This window comes from Macaca thibetana, chromosome 10 (genome assembly GCF_024542745.1).
Source record: "Macaca thibetana thibetana isolate TM-01 chromosome 10, ASM2454274v1, whole genome shotgun sequence".
NCBI classification, from domain to species: domain Eukaryota; kingdom Metazoa; phylum Chordata; class Mammalia; order Primates; family Cercopithecidae; genus Macaca; species Macaca thibetana.
The window spans coordinates 52656441-52672206 of NC_065587.1; the positions used below are offsets into that span (position 1 = coordinate 52656441).

Genomic DNA, 15766 nt, shown 5'->3' on the forward strand with positions numbered 1-15766 from the left:
TGCAGTGGCCGGATCTCAGCTCACTGCAAGCTCCGCCTCCTGGGTTTACGCCATTCTCCTGCCTCAGCCTCCCGAGTAGCTGGGACTACAGGCGCCCGCCACCTCGCCCGGCTAGTTTTTTGTATTTTTTAGTAGAGCTGGGGTTTCACCGTGTTAGCCACTAGGATGGTCTCGATCTCCTGACCTCGTGATCCGCCCGTCTCGGCCTCCCAAAGTGCTGGGATTACAGGCTTGAGCCACTGCGCCCGGCCATGAGGAAGCTTTCTATGTGTGAAATGGAAAGATCATCCAGATGCCTTTAGTAGGGAAAAAAGCAAGCTATAGGACAGTGTCTGTCATGCTTTTGTGTAGGGAGAGGAGAAAAATAAGAAATATACAAAAAAGGCCGGGCGCGGTGGCTCACGCCTGTAATCCCAGCACTTTGGGAGGCCGAGGCAGGCGGATCACGAGGTCAGGAGATCGAGACCATCCTGGCTAACACTGTGAAACCCCGTCTCTACTAAAAATGCAAAAAATTAGCCGGGCGAGGCGGCGGGCGCCTGTAGTCCCAGCTACTCGGGAGGCTGAGGCAGGAGAATGGCGTGAACCCGGGAGGCGGAGCTTGCAGTGAGCCGAGATCGCGCCACTGCACTCCAGCCTGGGCGACTAAGCGAGACTCTGTCTCAAAAAAAAAAAAAAAAAAAAAAAAAAAAAAAGAAATATACAAAAAAAAAAGTAGACATCAAATCAATATGATGACGATGATGCTGTAATGGTGTCCTCTCTAATATGGCAAAAGGTGGCTGCTATTCTCTTTGGGTTACTCTAGATGGAGAAATATGTAGGGTTTGCATCGTACAGCGGCGTTGTCCTCTGCACTCAGAGGCTGACTCCATTCTACTACATTGTCATGGGATCTGGAACCTTCACCGATTTTCTTTGGTCTTGGCCAGCTTTTTCCAGTTGTTTAATGATATTGCAAAGATGACAGCAGCTCTGATAGGATGCTTTTGCTGCAAATAATAGTTCTTTTATTTTTATTTGAGACACGGTCTTCTTCTGTTGCCCAGGCTGGAGTGCAGTAATTAGATCATGCTCACTGCAGCCCTGACCACCTGGGCTCAAGTGATCCTCCCACCTGAGCCTCCTGAGTACCTGGGACCATAGGTACACACCACCACACCTAGCTACTTACTAAGTCTTTTGTAGAGACAGAGTCTTGCTATGTTACCTAGGCTGGTCTTGAACTCCTAGGCTTAAGCGATCCTCCCACCTCGACCTCCCAAATTGTTGGGATTACAGGTGTGAGCCACTGTGCCCCGCCAACAAAAAATAGTTATTAATGCAAGCACTAGTTCCTGATGGAAGGGGGCTGAAACAATATGGATTTATTATCATCAGAACCCAGAGGCAGGGCCAGGCCAGAGTTTATTTAGAGCCAGACGCTTTCCATCTCATTGTTGAGGTGACACGTTCTCCAAGCCATAAGTTGGCTGCTGGGGTTCAGGTATTATGTGTGGATAGACAGAAATTCTCCCAAAAGGAGGGTGTCTCTCCTTACATCTCTTTTTATCCAGCAGAAAGATTTGTCCATCATCCCCCAGCTGATTTGCCCCTGGGCTCATTGGTCAGTATTGCATCACGAGTCCTTGCACAAAAAAGCCTTGAAGATTGCTTATGTGGTGCTTTTTGTGTTGTGGGAACCAGGCACTGCCAGCCAGGAAGAAGGAGTGCGGGGTGAGAGGGAATGAATGATAGTTCGGCAGGCAGCCCAAGTGTTTGCCATGGATAGGTTACCTGGAAACAAACCAGATTCAAACAAACAGGTGCTCTGTGTTTGAGATTCAGGGCCCTGAATTTCTTCCAGGGAAGAGTTGTTATGGCAGTCAACTGGGAAGACGGAATGTTGCAGGCTCTGGTAGCTAAGCAAATAGATGCGTGCGTCATGCACTGTTTTCAGCTTCCGAGTGACTCTTGTGTTGGCCTTTTCCTCGACAACCAACGAGACACATCTGAGAGTTCCTTTTGGAGGCCCCAGAGATGTGAAAAATGGAAACTGAATCCAAATTAATTGGAGAAAACTTTTCTCAGCTCTCCCTACACAGATGGTTAAAGAGTGTTTCCTGACATGATCAGAATTTGCTATTTTTGTTGTTGCTGCTACATAAGGATTCTGAAGCCTTAAGATATAGTACCAGATTTACATAGCAGAATCTGGTTTCAGACGTTCCTCTAGGTCTCTTCTTTGATGGGAGTTTCCCTTATGAGCTGATATCTATTGCCCATGGAGATAGACGGTTAGGTTAGGTTGTGCTTCTTTTGTAGTTTGACACAGCGCCTTAGGTGGGTTCAAAGTAAGGGAGATGGACAATGAAGTCATAGGTATTATTAGTCCACTGCTTTCCCTTGTAATCTTTCCGCAGGGAAGTCTGTCCCTTTCCATCAGTGATGCCATTGAATTAATGCCTTGTCAGTTTCCTGAATGACAGCCCAGAACCTTAAGAGGATCAGGATAAATGGTTGATAAGTGTTAATCCTGTGAAGTAATCACCCTGAAATCATCCATGGCCTTTACTTTCTTTTTTTACGCATATATATTTTTGAGACAGGATCTCACTCTGTCACCCAGGCTAGAATGCAGTGGTGCAATCATGGCTCACTGCAGCCTCTGCCTCCCAGGCTCAAGCCATCCTCCCACCTCAGCATCCCAAGTAGTTGGGACTATGGACGTGTGCCACCATGCCTGGCTAATTTTTGTACTTTTTGTAGAGATGGAGTTTCACCATGTTGCCAGGCTGGTCTCCAACACCTGGGCTCCAGCAATCCACCCACCTCAGCCTCCCCAAGTGCTGGGATTACAGGTGTGAGCCACCATGCCCACCTGGCCTTTCCTTTCATATCCCATTCCTGAAACCTAAAGGTTATAATAATGATGATTTTTCAGGCCCCTGTCTACCCCACATCTTTTCTCAGATCATGTCATCTTCCTGAGCTAAAAATGCTTCCTGATAAGGAAAGAGATTGATAGGTTTTTTCATAGTTACCCACTGATACGGTACATTTTGTTCCAGTAGATCTGTTACATTTTGTTCCAGTAGATCTGTTACATTTTGTTCCAGGAGTCTTTGCTAAGTGAAACAACAAGTCTCATTTGGATGAGAATTGCTTTTTGTCCGTGAGTTGGCTGAAAAAATAGAAATCAGTACATGGATGGTAATTTCTTTTTTCTAACCGGACATTTGTGTATGACTTTGACTTGTAGAAAATTACAGTAGCAGAATGCATCGAGACCCAGAGTAAAGCCATGACAATGCTCACCATTGAACAGTTATCCTACCTGCTCAAGTTTGCCATTCAGAAAATGAAACAGCCAGGGGTAAGAAGAAAGTTCCTCTTGGTATAAGCGTAAATGAATGTAATGACATATGTTTTGTTCTGTTAATAGCTTAGCTTTTTAGGCACCTGACGTATTCTTTGGGCCTCCTTGTGTCCCCAAATTCAAGTATGTGTAAATCACACATGAGGTATGATGCCATTCAGTTAATTCTCTGTAGTAGTAAGCACTGTATGTCTCAAAGGAGTTTAATTGGTACATTAGTCTCTTTCCACACTATTGTAAAGATATTACCTGAGACTGAGTAATTTATGAAGAAAAAAGGTTTTTTGTTTTTTTGTTGTTTCTGAGACAGAGACTTGCTCTGTCACCCAGGCTGGAGTGCAGTGGTGTGATTGATCTCAGCTCACTGCAACCTCCACCTCCCAGGTTCAAGTGATTCTCATGCCTCTGCCTCCCCAGGAGCTGGGATTACAGGCTCCCGCCACCACGTGGGCTAATTTTTTTTTGTATTTTTAGTAGAAACGGGGTTTTATCATGTTGGCCAGGCTGGTCTCAAACTCCTGACCTCAAGAGATCCTCCAGCCTCGGCCTCCCAAAGTGCTGGGATTACAGGCATGAGCCCCTGCGCCTGGCCAGAAAAGAGGTTTATTTGACTCACAGTTCTGCATGGCTAGGGAGGCCTTAGCAAACTTACAGTGATGGTGGAAGGTGAAGGGGAAGCAAGGCACATCTTACATGGCAGCAAGAGAAGTGGGGTGGGAAGTGCCAGACACTTTTAAACTACAAGATGTTGTGAGAACTCACTCACTATCACGAGAACAGAATGGGAGAAACCACCCCCGTGATCCAGTCACCTCCCACCAGGTTCCTCCCTTGACATGTAGGGATTAAAATTCGAGATGAGGTTGGGTGGGGACACAGAACCAAACTGCATCATTTGGGCAATGACGTAGTAAAACATTGAGGGGGATTGAAAATTCTGATTGGTTGCAAAGTGAAACCTTGTACAGCACCCAGCAAGGGGAGCTTTGTGCTCCTTCCCATGGGAGTTAGGAAAATCCATTTCAGTGAGGAAGCTGAGCACAACACAGTTTATGTATGTCCCAGATCTGATGATGGAACTTTCAAGGAAAACTCAATCAGTGACTTTTCCATAGAGGGTGAGATTTTGGTTAGTTCCTTCAATTTTGAGATGGGATTTGATATACAGCCTTTGCCCCTTGAGGAAAATCTGCATGTGGGGCAGGGCTGGCCAGTTGTGTACCTCACATAGGTGCCCCACCTGTTTTGAATCCCAGGTTATACCATAGCCACTGTGGTTTGTATATGTATCATAATACTTTTCAGGAAAATGGCAGAAAAATAACTTGTTTTTGAAAGTAATATTATTTTGACAATATAATAAGCATATTATGACATTTTTTCTATAGATGAATATTTTCCCTCCCTCCCTCCCTCCCTTCTTCCTTCTTTTCTTTTTTTGGAGGCAGACTGTTGCTTTGTTGCCTAGGCTGGAGCTCAATCATAGCTTACTGCAGCATCAACCTCCTGGGCTCAGGCAATGCTCCCACCTCAGCCTCTCAAGTAGCTGGAACTATAGATGCACACACCGCCACACCCAGCTAACTTTTTTATTATTGGTTTTTTGTAATGACAGGGTCTCGCTATGTTGCCAGGCTAGTCTTAAACTTCTGGCCTTAAATGATCCTCCTGCCTCAGCCTCCCAAAGTGCTGGGATCACAGGCGTGAGTCACTGCGCCTGGCCCCTACAGACGAATCTAGAGAAACTTGCGGATGTGGCGCCCCGTACCTGATTTGCACAAAGGCACCATAGGGGCTAGTGGTGACCCTTTGTAGAACTCCTGAGAATTTGCTGTCTAAATCCATTACTGTACAAAAGTGTAGATTCTTGGGGCTAAATTTAGATTCTTGGGGCTAGTCACTGTGGTTTTATTTCTTTAATAAAAAAGAAGCTTTTGCTTTGAGATTATATTCTGAAATTTTGATGAGATGATAAAAAAAAATTTAGAGCATGCCAATTGGATACCCTTCAATTGAGAACCTTTAACAAATTAGGCTCTTTTAAATACAATCTCAATCAGTGGAAGCACTAGTTTGCTTAGTTTGGTTTGCACAATTTTTTTTTTTTTGCTATGGTATAATTTTTATGTTGAGTGTGGCAAGGAATTACTTTCGATTTTTCATAGGCTAAATTATATGTGCTAATGACTGTTTACAAAAAGAATGAGTCATGTAGACTTGTCAATCCATAGAATTAAAGACCAAGAAGAAAAATTGAAGAAGGCATTAATTTCTCAAATAAATTGTTGAACGTCAAATCAGTCAGGAGAAAGTTGCTGATTTCGTTAAAGCATCTTTTTAACTTACAGCGCATATTGTAATTGTCAATCTTAATGTAAGAAGACAGGATCTGTTTCTTGAGTGTGTATTGAAAACCAAGAATAAAATCGGATCACAGTTGGGCTCATTATTATCAATAACCAGGCAGAATTAGAAGGTAGACAATTTGGAGCTCCCTAAGGTCATCCTTTATGGAAACCTTCAGAACTTTATTATCTGAAAAGTTGTCTCTGTTTTTCAAGCCGTTTGTTAGCATTAATGCTTGGTTCTCCATAGTAATGATGGGTGTGCATATCTTCTCTTTTGTAGACAGATGCATTCCAGAAGCCCGTTCCATTGGAACAGCACCCTGACTATGCGGAATACATCTTCCATCCAATGGACCTTTGTACATTGGAAAAGGTTGGCCTCCATCAAAGAACCTCACCATTGTAGCCCACAGCTGAGACGCCTAAGGCTCTTCCCTCATTGCCCATGCTGTATCTCAAGTTGGACATAACAATCTTAAATTGTTTCTCTGCATTTTCATTGCTCCTTTATTTGGATAGAAGAACTCTTGATTCTCTGATGTCTTTCTTTTGTAACATTCTTCCAAGATTGCAGTGGAATGTTGAAATTCTTTGGTAATACTTTCACGAGTGATTCTAGCTTTTTACCTGCAAAAGCTATAGCTTCTAAGAGTTAGTGATTTGATTGAGTTGAACGTTACCTCCTCTTTCTTTCGGAGGTGCTAATGAGAGCAGCAGGAAGGAAGAAGAGAAAATTAAGTGTCTGGGAAGCCTCCAGATTAGCAATAAAGATGTGGCTTCTTAGAATTTGACTTATTCTACTGATTAGGATATTTCTTGAATGCCTGAAGGTTTTTTTTTTTTTTTTTTTTTTTTTTTTTGAGACGAAGTCTCTCTGTCGCCCAGGCTGGAGTGCAGTGGCCAGATCTCAGCTCACTGCAAGCTCCACCTCCTGGGTTTACGCCATTCTCCTGCCTCAGCCTCCGGAGTAGCTGGGACTACAGGCGCCTGCCACCTCGCCTGGCTAGTTTTTTGTATTTTTTTGAGTAGGGACAGGGTTTCACCGTGTTAGTCAGGATGGTCTCGATCTCCTGACCTCGTGATCCGCCCATCTCGGCCTCCCAAAATGCTGGGATTACAGGCTTGAGCCACCGCGCCCGGCCAAATGCCTGAAGGTTTTAAAAGTTGATGCTGAAATTCCACGCTGAAAATTATACTTGGAACACTTTAGATTGTCCACATCAAACTGATGCTGATTTTCAAACTGTTTGCAGCAAAATATGGGCAGTGAAATGCATCCATGAGGAAGAAACATTACTTCATACTGTCTTCCCTGATAACTCCCAAACCATAAATCTAGTCTGTTTTTAGGAAATTGCACATACCTTCATGGTGTGGTGGAAAAAGGAGGCATTCAAAAGAGATGGAGTTGGAAACCTAACTTTATAAGTTAAGAGCTGTGGAATTTTAGATAACGTTCCTTAACATTACTGTACCTCAGTTTGCCTTTCTGTAAAATGGGTATGATAATAAGTACTTCATTAAATTATTGTGAGGTTTGTGTGAGACCATAAGACTAATAATAAATAATGTAAAAATATATGAAATGTCCTGTTTGGCCGGGCGCGGTGGCTCACGCCTGTAATCCCAGCAGTTTGGGAGGCCAAGGTGGGCGGATCACCTGAGGTCAGGAGTTCAAGACCAGCCTGACCGACGTGGAGAAACCCTGTCTCTACTTAAAATTAGCTGGGCATAGTGGCACATGCCTCTAATCCCAGCTACTCGGGAGGCTGAGGCAAGGGAATCGCCTGAACCCAGAAGGCAGAGGTTGCAGTGAGCCGAGATTGCGCCACTGCACTCCAGCCTGGGCGATAAGAGCAAAACTCCACCTCCAAAAAAAAAAAAGTAAATAAATAAACTACCCTGTTTATTGGAAGATGCTACATGATAAATGACAGCTACTATAAGATGAGAAAATTCCAGTTATTGTGATAAATTCAAAGAGTGCATTTTTATAGGGTTATAGATCTAAAAATTAAAAGCATTCTTTAGTTGGTGTGTGGTAGGTTAAAAAGAAGCATCTTGGGAAATGAGTGGAAGAACACTAATTGATTTGGCAAATGACTGCTACAAAAATTATGTGGGGACACAAGAGTCACTGACTGTGGCTTGTCTAGACTCACTGATTATGCTCTATCACTTTTCTTCCCAGAATGCGAAAAAGAAAATGTATGGCTGCACAGAAGCCTTCCTGGCTGATGCAAAGTGGATTTTGCACAACTGCATCATTTATAATGGGGGTGAGTGGCTTAGATGACTCCTAAGAAAGAGAGTATGCTGTATATGTGTTGCACAAATTCCTGCCCTTCATCAAAAATCAGGCTCGTAATTCATACTGAGAATACTTGTGTATCGATTGTGCTAATATGTGTGAATAGGAGGCAGTGACCAAGTTCATTTTAAGGTATGAGCTGACATCTAAAGTGGCTCGTGGCTGCATGGTGCTGCTACCTTTTAGTGTTGTTTCTACAAACCCTGTTTTAATGGAAGTATAATTGCATAAAATAAAACACAGATTTTATGTTTACGTTCGTTGAATATGACAAATGTGTAACCACAAGATCCAGAACATTCCTATCAGCCTGTTGGATTCTCCTACATGCCCTTTTCTAGGAAACCCACTCTCAAGAGGAACCCCTCTCAACAGTTCTGCTTTGTGTTAGGGTAGATTAGCTTTGCTTCTTGTAGAATTTCATATAATTGGAGTCCAAGGTAGTGCTCTTGTGTGTCTGGCTGCTGTCGTACAGTGTAATATTTTGAGGAGTCATCTGTGTTATGTGTTATTAGTGGTTCCTTTTTTTTTTGTTGCTGACTGATTTTTCTTTTCATTCGATCAATATGCCGCCATTCATCCATTTACCTGGTTGATGCTGATGGATATTTGGGTTGTTTTCAGCTTTGGGCTGTTAGGAATAAGCTGCTGTGAATCTGCTTGTGCAAGTCTTTGCATGGACATAGGTTTTTCTTTCTCTTGGGTAAATACCTAGGAGTGGTGTTGCCATCTCAGGGAGTAGGTTTTTATTTAACTTAGTACGTTTCACCAAACTGTTTTTGCAAAGTGGTTCTATCATTTTACATTCTGCCAGCAGGGTACATTAGATTTTTCTTTAGCTCCACACAATATAAGGCGAACACTTGATATTGTCTGCCTTTTAAATTTTACCTGTTCTTGAAGGTGTAAAGTATTATGTCATGATGGTTTTAGTTTGCCTTTTCCTAATGATCAGTGTCTTTTCCTGTGCTTACTGGTAACTTGTATGTCTTTGTAAACATCTATTCAGATATTTTGTTCATTGCAAAAAGAGGATTATTTATTTATTTATTTATTTTGAGACAGAGTCTCACTTAGTCGCCCAGGCTGGAGTGCCGTGGTGTGATCTTGGCTCGCTGAAACCTCCATCTCCTGGGTTGAAGTGATTCTCGTTCCTCAGCCTCCTGAGTAGCTGGGATTACAGGCATGTGCCACCACACCCGGCTAATTTTTTGTATTTTTAGTAGAGATGGGGTTTCGCCATGTTGGCCAGGCTGGTGTCGAACTCCTGACCTCAAGTGATTTGCCTGCCTTGGCCTCCCAAAGTGTTGGGATTACAGGTGTGAGAGACCATGCCAGCCTGTTTGCTAGTGTTTAAGGAAAGATATATGTATATCTGCTTTACGCACACATACTGCATTATTAACTATAGCAGGGCTGAGAGTGAAAGGAGGGGAAAAAGGTGAGGCACTAGGCATTAAGAATGTGTGGGCCGGGGCAGTGGCTCACGCCTATAATCACAGCACTTTGGGAGTCTGAGGCGGGCGGATCACTTGAGTCGGGTTCAAGACCAGCTTGGTCAACATGGTGAAACCCTGTCTCTACTAAAAATACCAAAATTAGTTGAGTGTGGTGGTGCATGCCTATAATCCCAGCTACTTTGGAGGCTGAGGCACAAGAATCACTTCAACCCAGGAGGCAGAGGTTGCAGTGAGCTGAGATCTGCGCCCCTGCACTCCAACCTGGGTGACAGAACGAGACTCCATCTCAAGAAAAAAAAAAAAAGAATTTATGTAAAGATTATATACTCAAATATATAGAAAGGCCCAGCCTATCAGATTATATAAACAAGTGGATGAGGTCAGGTAGAAGAACAAAAACATTAGCACAAGCCAAGAAGGCTGCAGGTCAAGTGATGTGCTGTGGATCATGGAGAACAGAGAACTCCTACCTGGACTGGAAAGGTTGCTGTTGGCAGCTCCAGTGCTCCATTGATTATAGTTATCGGATCTTCTGAGTTTTCAAGGCAAACCAGAAATGTAGGTATATTGTGTGTTTGTGTGTGTGAAATCTTGATGTCAACAAATTTACAACTTCTAAAAATACCATAACGTTGAAAGAAGACATGACTTTTGGACCATCTTGTCCTCTGTTTTAGTGTAGAGTTAGACCTGGGGCTAGATGGTTACTCTTTTAGCTAAGTAATGTAAATTATGACTCCTGAACCTTGGCTTACTCATTCATTAAATGGGCACATTTTATTCCTGCTTCCTAATATGGCTTCTTGAGGAGCTGAGAAGAAAATGTGTGTGTGTGTGTGTGTGTGTGTGTGTGTGTGTGTGTGTGTGTGTGTGTGTGGCTTTTTTCTAGAGATGGGGTCTTGCTAAAAAGTTGCCCAGGCTGGTCTTCCACTCCTGGGCTCAAGTGATCTCTCTGCCTTGGCCTCCCAAGGTGTTGGGATTACAGGCATGAGCCACCACATCTGGCCCAAGAAGAAAATGTGTTTTGAAGCACTAGCCACACCAGAGCTATTCAAGAAATGTCTCTTCTTCTTTCTCTTGGATTCTTCTTGGACTGGCGTCTGGGACAATGGGTAGAATAAGGCCTTTTTTCATTAATTCGAACCTTTGGAGTGTCAAAGCATTTGAAAAGTATTAATCTATGATCTCTAGAGAAACCCACATAAATTGCTCGGTTGCAGAGAAGATGACATCGAGGCGCCAAAGAGTCATCGACATTGATGGGAAGAATCACATAATGTGAATCACTATTAGAAGCCAGGAACTTCTGGTTTTAGCCTTTAAAAGCTTAATCCTGGGGGAAAAGCAAGTAAACACGTTGTTAGTGCAAGTAAAATCCCCAGGCCTGGTGTTGCAGCATTTCCATTAGAATTAATCCTATTTTCTTATTCCCTTAGGAAATCACAAATTGACGCAAATAGCGAAAGTAGTCATCAAAATCTGTGAACATGAGGTATGTGTTTCCCACTGTCCTGTTTTAGATGCACCCAGAGGGAGGGGATGGGGCAGTGAGGTTTCCATTTGCAGAATCTCCTATTAGGTAGCCAAGGTGATTTTGGAATTTGTTGAGGCCGTACCCCTACTCTTCAAGGAAAGTAAAAAGAACAAAGAGCGGCCCCAATGTATTATAAAACACCCTTACTGTAGCAGTGATCTAAGGGAGATGGAAAGGATTTTTTGTTTTTTACCCTTGAGTCACCAGGAAGCACTGGGCCTCCTGTCTTTTCCTGATTGCCTAGATAGAACTCGTAATTTCTGACCTTGGCCTCACAGCCTGGTATTGTGTCAGGTGCCTTTTGGTCCTCTTGCAGAAGAGGATTTGATATCTGAGGGCATGGCCTTGACTGCTTCTGGGAGAGTGGCCTAGGTGTCCAGGAGAACCTGTTTTCTTACAAATGCCCATAATTGTGATAGTGTGAATGGAACAGACATCTCAGGCATGTGAGCCATGAGGCGCTCTGGTGGTTGTGGGACAGGCTCACAGCCAAAATGGTATGAGGGAGGCTTTCTTTATCAGATCTCATTGTGAGAATAAAAAACTGAGATGGGATGACCTTCAACGTGTCAGTGTGCTCTCATTCATTCATAAAGAAAAACTGTTCAGATAGCATTGGGACCCATCCATATCTTTTTATATAAGGATATATAGATCTAGATCTAGATATATCCAGATAGATAGATATATCCAGATAGATAGATACCTGGCCAGGTGCAGTGGCTCACACCTGTAATCCCAGCACTTTGGGAGGCTGAGGCAGGCAGATCACTTGAGTCCAGGAGTTCGAGACCAGCCTGGCCAACATGGCAAAACCCCGTCTCCACTAAAAATACAAAAATTGGCTGGGTGTGGTGGAACACGCCTGTAATCCTAGCTAAACCGGGAGGCTGAGGCAGAAGAATCACTTGAACCTGGGAGGCAGAGGTTGCAGTGAGCTAAGATAGCACCACTACACTCCAGACTGGGTGACAGAGTGAGACTCTGTCTTCGAGAAAAAAAGAAAACAAGTTATCTATCCATATAAATTTATATATAGATATAGTTATCTATGTATTTTTTGAGGCAGGGTCTCAAATTGTACTGGGTACACCATCACACTCAGCTAATTAAAGCCTGGGTAATTTTTTTAAATTTTTAATAATTTTTTTTTTTTTTTTTTTTTTTTTTGTAGAAATGGGGTTTTGCCATGTTGCCCAGGCTGGTCTCAAACTCCTGGGCTCAAGCAATCCTTCTGCCTCAGCTGCCGAAGACTCTGGGAATATAGGCCTCAGCCACCAAGCCCAGCTTATGTCTGTGTATTTATATAGAGAGAGTTTTATAAACTGCTTTTTCACTTAGTTTATTTTATGTATTTTCTCTGTTTCCTAGGTAATTAAACTCGTAGGAAGAACAGAATTTTTCATGGCTGTATAGTATTACGTACAACTCATGGACATTCATTTAATTACTCCTCTTGTCATTAAGTAGTACCCAGTTTTATCAGCATTTTAAGTAACAAGGTGATGAATATCATTGTGCGTTTGATGATTTCCTTAGTTTAATTTTTAGAAATAAAATTACTATGAGGCTGTGAACATGTCAGATGTTCCAATTACAGTGAGGGTATGTCCTTTCCAATATTGGGAGTTGTAATTACAAAACTGTATGTATATTTGTGCCCCCTTGCCCCAACGATGTAATTTGTAAAAACAGTAGGCATCTGGCTGGGTGTGGTGGCTCATGCCTGTAATCCCAGCACTTTGGGAGGCCGAGGTGGGCGGATCACAAGGTCAGGAGATCGAGACCATCCTGGCTAACACGGTGAAACCCTGTCTCTACTAAAAATACAAAAAATTAGCCAGGCGTGGTAGCAGGTGCCTGTAGTCCCAGCTACTCGGGAGGCTGAGGCAGGAGAATGGCATGAACCTGGGAGGTGGAGGTTGCAGTGAGCCGAGATTGTGCCACTGCACTCCAGCCTCGGCGACAGAGTGAGACTCTATCTCCAAAAAAAAAAAAAAAAACAGGAAACAAACAAACAAAAATAGTAGGCATCTTACTGTGATTTTAGTTTTCATTTCCTTGACGACAAGTCATACGGGCTATTTTGGATATGTTCCTTTGGAACAGCCCAGAAGTAAAGTAGGCTAGAAGCAGGAGGTGTACTTTGCCATCCATGCATTTGTTCACACATTCATTCACTTACTTATTCACTGACCTGTGAAGTCTGTTATTCTTATAATTATTGAGCACCTATTACATATATGGCACCTTGCATGATGATAAGAGTTAAAGAGAAGAATAAGGCTGATAATGGTAGAAAGGAATAACAAATATCAGTGCAGTGGTGACCTGCATGGATTTTGGAGCCCGACTGCCTGGGTTCAAATCTTGACCGTGCCACTTTGTTGCTGTAAGACCTTGGGCAGGTTACTTAACTTTTTGGGGTCTCATTTTTTTTTTTATCTCATGGGGTGTATGGGATAAATGAGTTAATACTTACAGAATTCTTAGAATGCTACCAGCACACTCTTAAGTCTTCAATAAATGTTAATGGGCGAAATTGATTACTCTGTCACTTGAAGCACTTTACATTTATCTCATTTAATTTCTTATAACAGCCCTTTGTGGTGGGTGCTGCTTTTTTTTTCTCTTCAATATATCAACAAGTTGGGGCTCCGAGAAGAGAAGCAGCTTGCCCTAAAGTCACAGAGCTAGTAAATGGTGGAGTCTGACTTGAGATCCAAGAAGGGAGCTTCTGGGGTCTTTGGCTCTAAGCCACAATGTTACTCTAGGGGAATGTACTTTCTTATGAGAGAAAAGGACAATAAGTTAATTGAATTTTCAGATTGTTGTCAGTGAAGATGAAATAGGGCAACGTGGTATTAATTAGCTACTGTGGACATAGAATTGAGCTTGGCAAGCAGAGCAGGCCACAGTGGCTGGAAGGGGTTGGGGAACGGAGCTGCTGCAAGGTGAGCCCAGACAGGTGGGCTAAGGCCCGATCACATGTGGCTTTGAAGGAACCTGTCAGGTCATTAGACTTCACTGTTAGTTTCTCAGCTTGGTACTGCTGACACTTAGGGCTAGAGAATTCTTAGTTGCAGGGACTATCGTGTACCTCTTAGATTCCAGTAGTCCCCCCTCCCTCCTTTGGCCCACTTGTGACAATCAAAAATGTCTCCAGACATTGCTGTGTGATCCCTGTGGGTGGGGGGAATGGTTCAAGTGCTCTGACAGAGAACTACTGGGTATAATGGGAAGTCACTGGGGGCTTTTAAGCAGGGGAAGGACAGGATCAGTTTTATTCTATAAAAGGTGGCTCTGGGTTGGGCCCGGTGGCTCACACCTGTAATCCCAGCACTTTGGGAGGCTGAGGTGGGTGGATCACTTGAGGCCAGGCGTTTGAGACTAGCCTGGCCAACATAGTGAAACCCTGTCTCTACTAAAAAATACAAAAATTAGCTGGGCGTGGTGGTGTACACCTGTAATCTCTGCTACTTGGGAGGCTGAGGCATGAGAATCACTTGGACCCGGGAGGCGAAAGTTGCAGTGTGCCCAGATTGGGCCACTGCACTCCAGCCTGGGCAACAGAGTGAAACTCAGGAGGAGAAAAAAAAAGATGGCTGTGGCTGCTCTGCAGAGAATGTCTATAATGGGGGTAAAAGTGGAAGCAGGTGACATGGGGAGTTAGCTGTTGCACTGGTCCAGAGAGAAAGGACTATGGCTTGGAGTGGGTGGAAGCACTGGGAGTGATGCATAGCGGTTGGATTCATCTCCAAGGTGTTCCCTCTGTGGAACTTTAAAACATCGTAACCTTCAAAATCATCAAGCATGGATTGAGGTCCACAAGGTATCCACCTCTGGGGTGACACATTCTAATGTATTTTTGCTTTACAGATGAATGAAATCGAAGTATGTCCAGAATGTTATCTAGCTGCTTGCCAAAAACGAGATAACTGGTTTTGTGAGCCTTGTGTAAGTTGGATTTACTTTGCTTGTTTCATTTACGGAACCCTGTGCCTTGGATGACTACCCCGAGACAGCTTTTTCCAGGTGGCTTATTAGATGAAACTTTGGATGGAGTTTTAAGATAATTTTTTGCTGATGAAGTTATGGCAGAGGGAAAGCAATCCAGGTAGGATAAACCTCTTAGGCTGAAAGTTCATGTGCCAGAGATAGCATCATGGTTTCCTGGGTTGATTAGCCTGGGCAGACTGCAAGATGCAGCATAAAAGGGAGCTCATCAGAGATGTGGGATGCAGCAAAGCTGTTCAGATAATAAGATGAGCTTAAATCAGTGTGTGATTTACAAATCATGTTGGTTCTATTTTAAGAGGTTTGAAAATACTTCCCTGGATTAACTCCATAGTTCCTCCAAAACATGGTTCCTTGGGGAAATAAAGTCACCCTAGTTTCCCCATGTATCTGCCTTTTCCAGACTGGGGTACTGCAGAGAGAAGTACGTTGTTGGGATGCACTGGTGTGTGTGTTAGTGGGGGTGGCGGGTTGGTATGGGTTCGGAGGCAAGATTAGGCAAGGAAAGTTGAGAAAATACACTTTCATCTCTTCGTGTCTTTGGAGATTAACATGGGAATAGCGAAGGCTCTGCATAGCCTTCAATAAAGAATAAAGGTAGCAAAATACTGCCCCCTTATCAGACGCTAGGTATGATGCACATTTAATCCAAATGTGACAGAAGGTACTGGCATCATTGTCTCTGTGTGTTTGTTGCACAGAAAGGTGAAATGTCTTGCTCGTGCCTGCCCAGGTAAT

The 15766-nt window shown here is 43.3% G+C and overlaps 1 protein-coding gene across 27 annotated transcripts in view; it reads left to right on the plus strand.

Annotated features, from left to right (window-relative positions):
* Nucleotides 1-15766, plus strand: part of ZMYND8 (zinc finger MYND-type containing 8) — a 148413-nt gene that overhangs the window by 60489 nt on the left and 72158 nt on the right. For all 27 annotated transcript variants that reach the window (XM_050745139.1, XM_050745131.1, XM_050745143.1 and 24 more), the window contains 5 exons: nt 3242-3355; nt 5987-6079; nt 7898-7985; nt 10914-10969; nt 14891-14968. In XM_050745139.1, coding sequence (XP_050601096.1) covers nt 3242-3355; nt 5987-6079; nt 7898-7985; nt 10914-10969; nt 14891-14968 — 429 coding nt within the window. The remainder of the gene's footprint in view (nt 1-3241; nt 3356-5986; nt 6080-7897; nt 7986-10913; nt 10970-14890; nt 14969-15766) is intronic.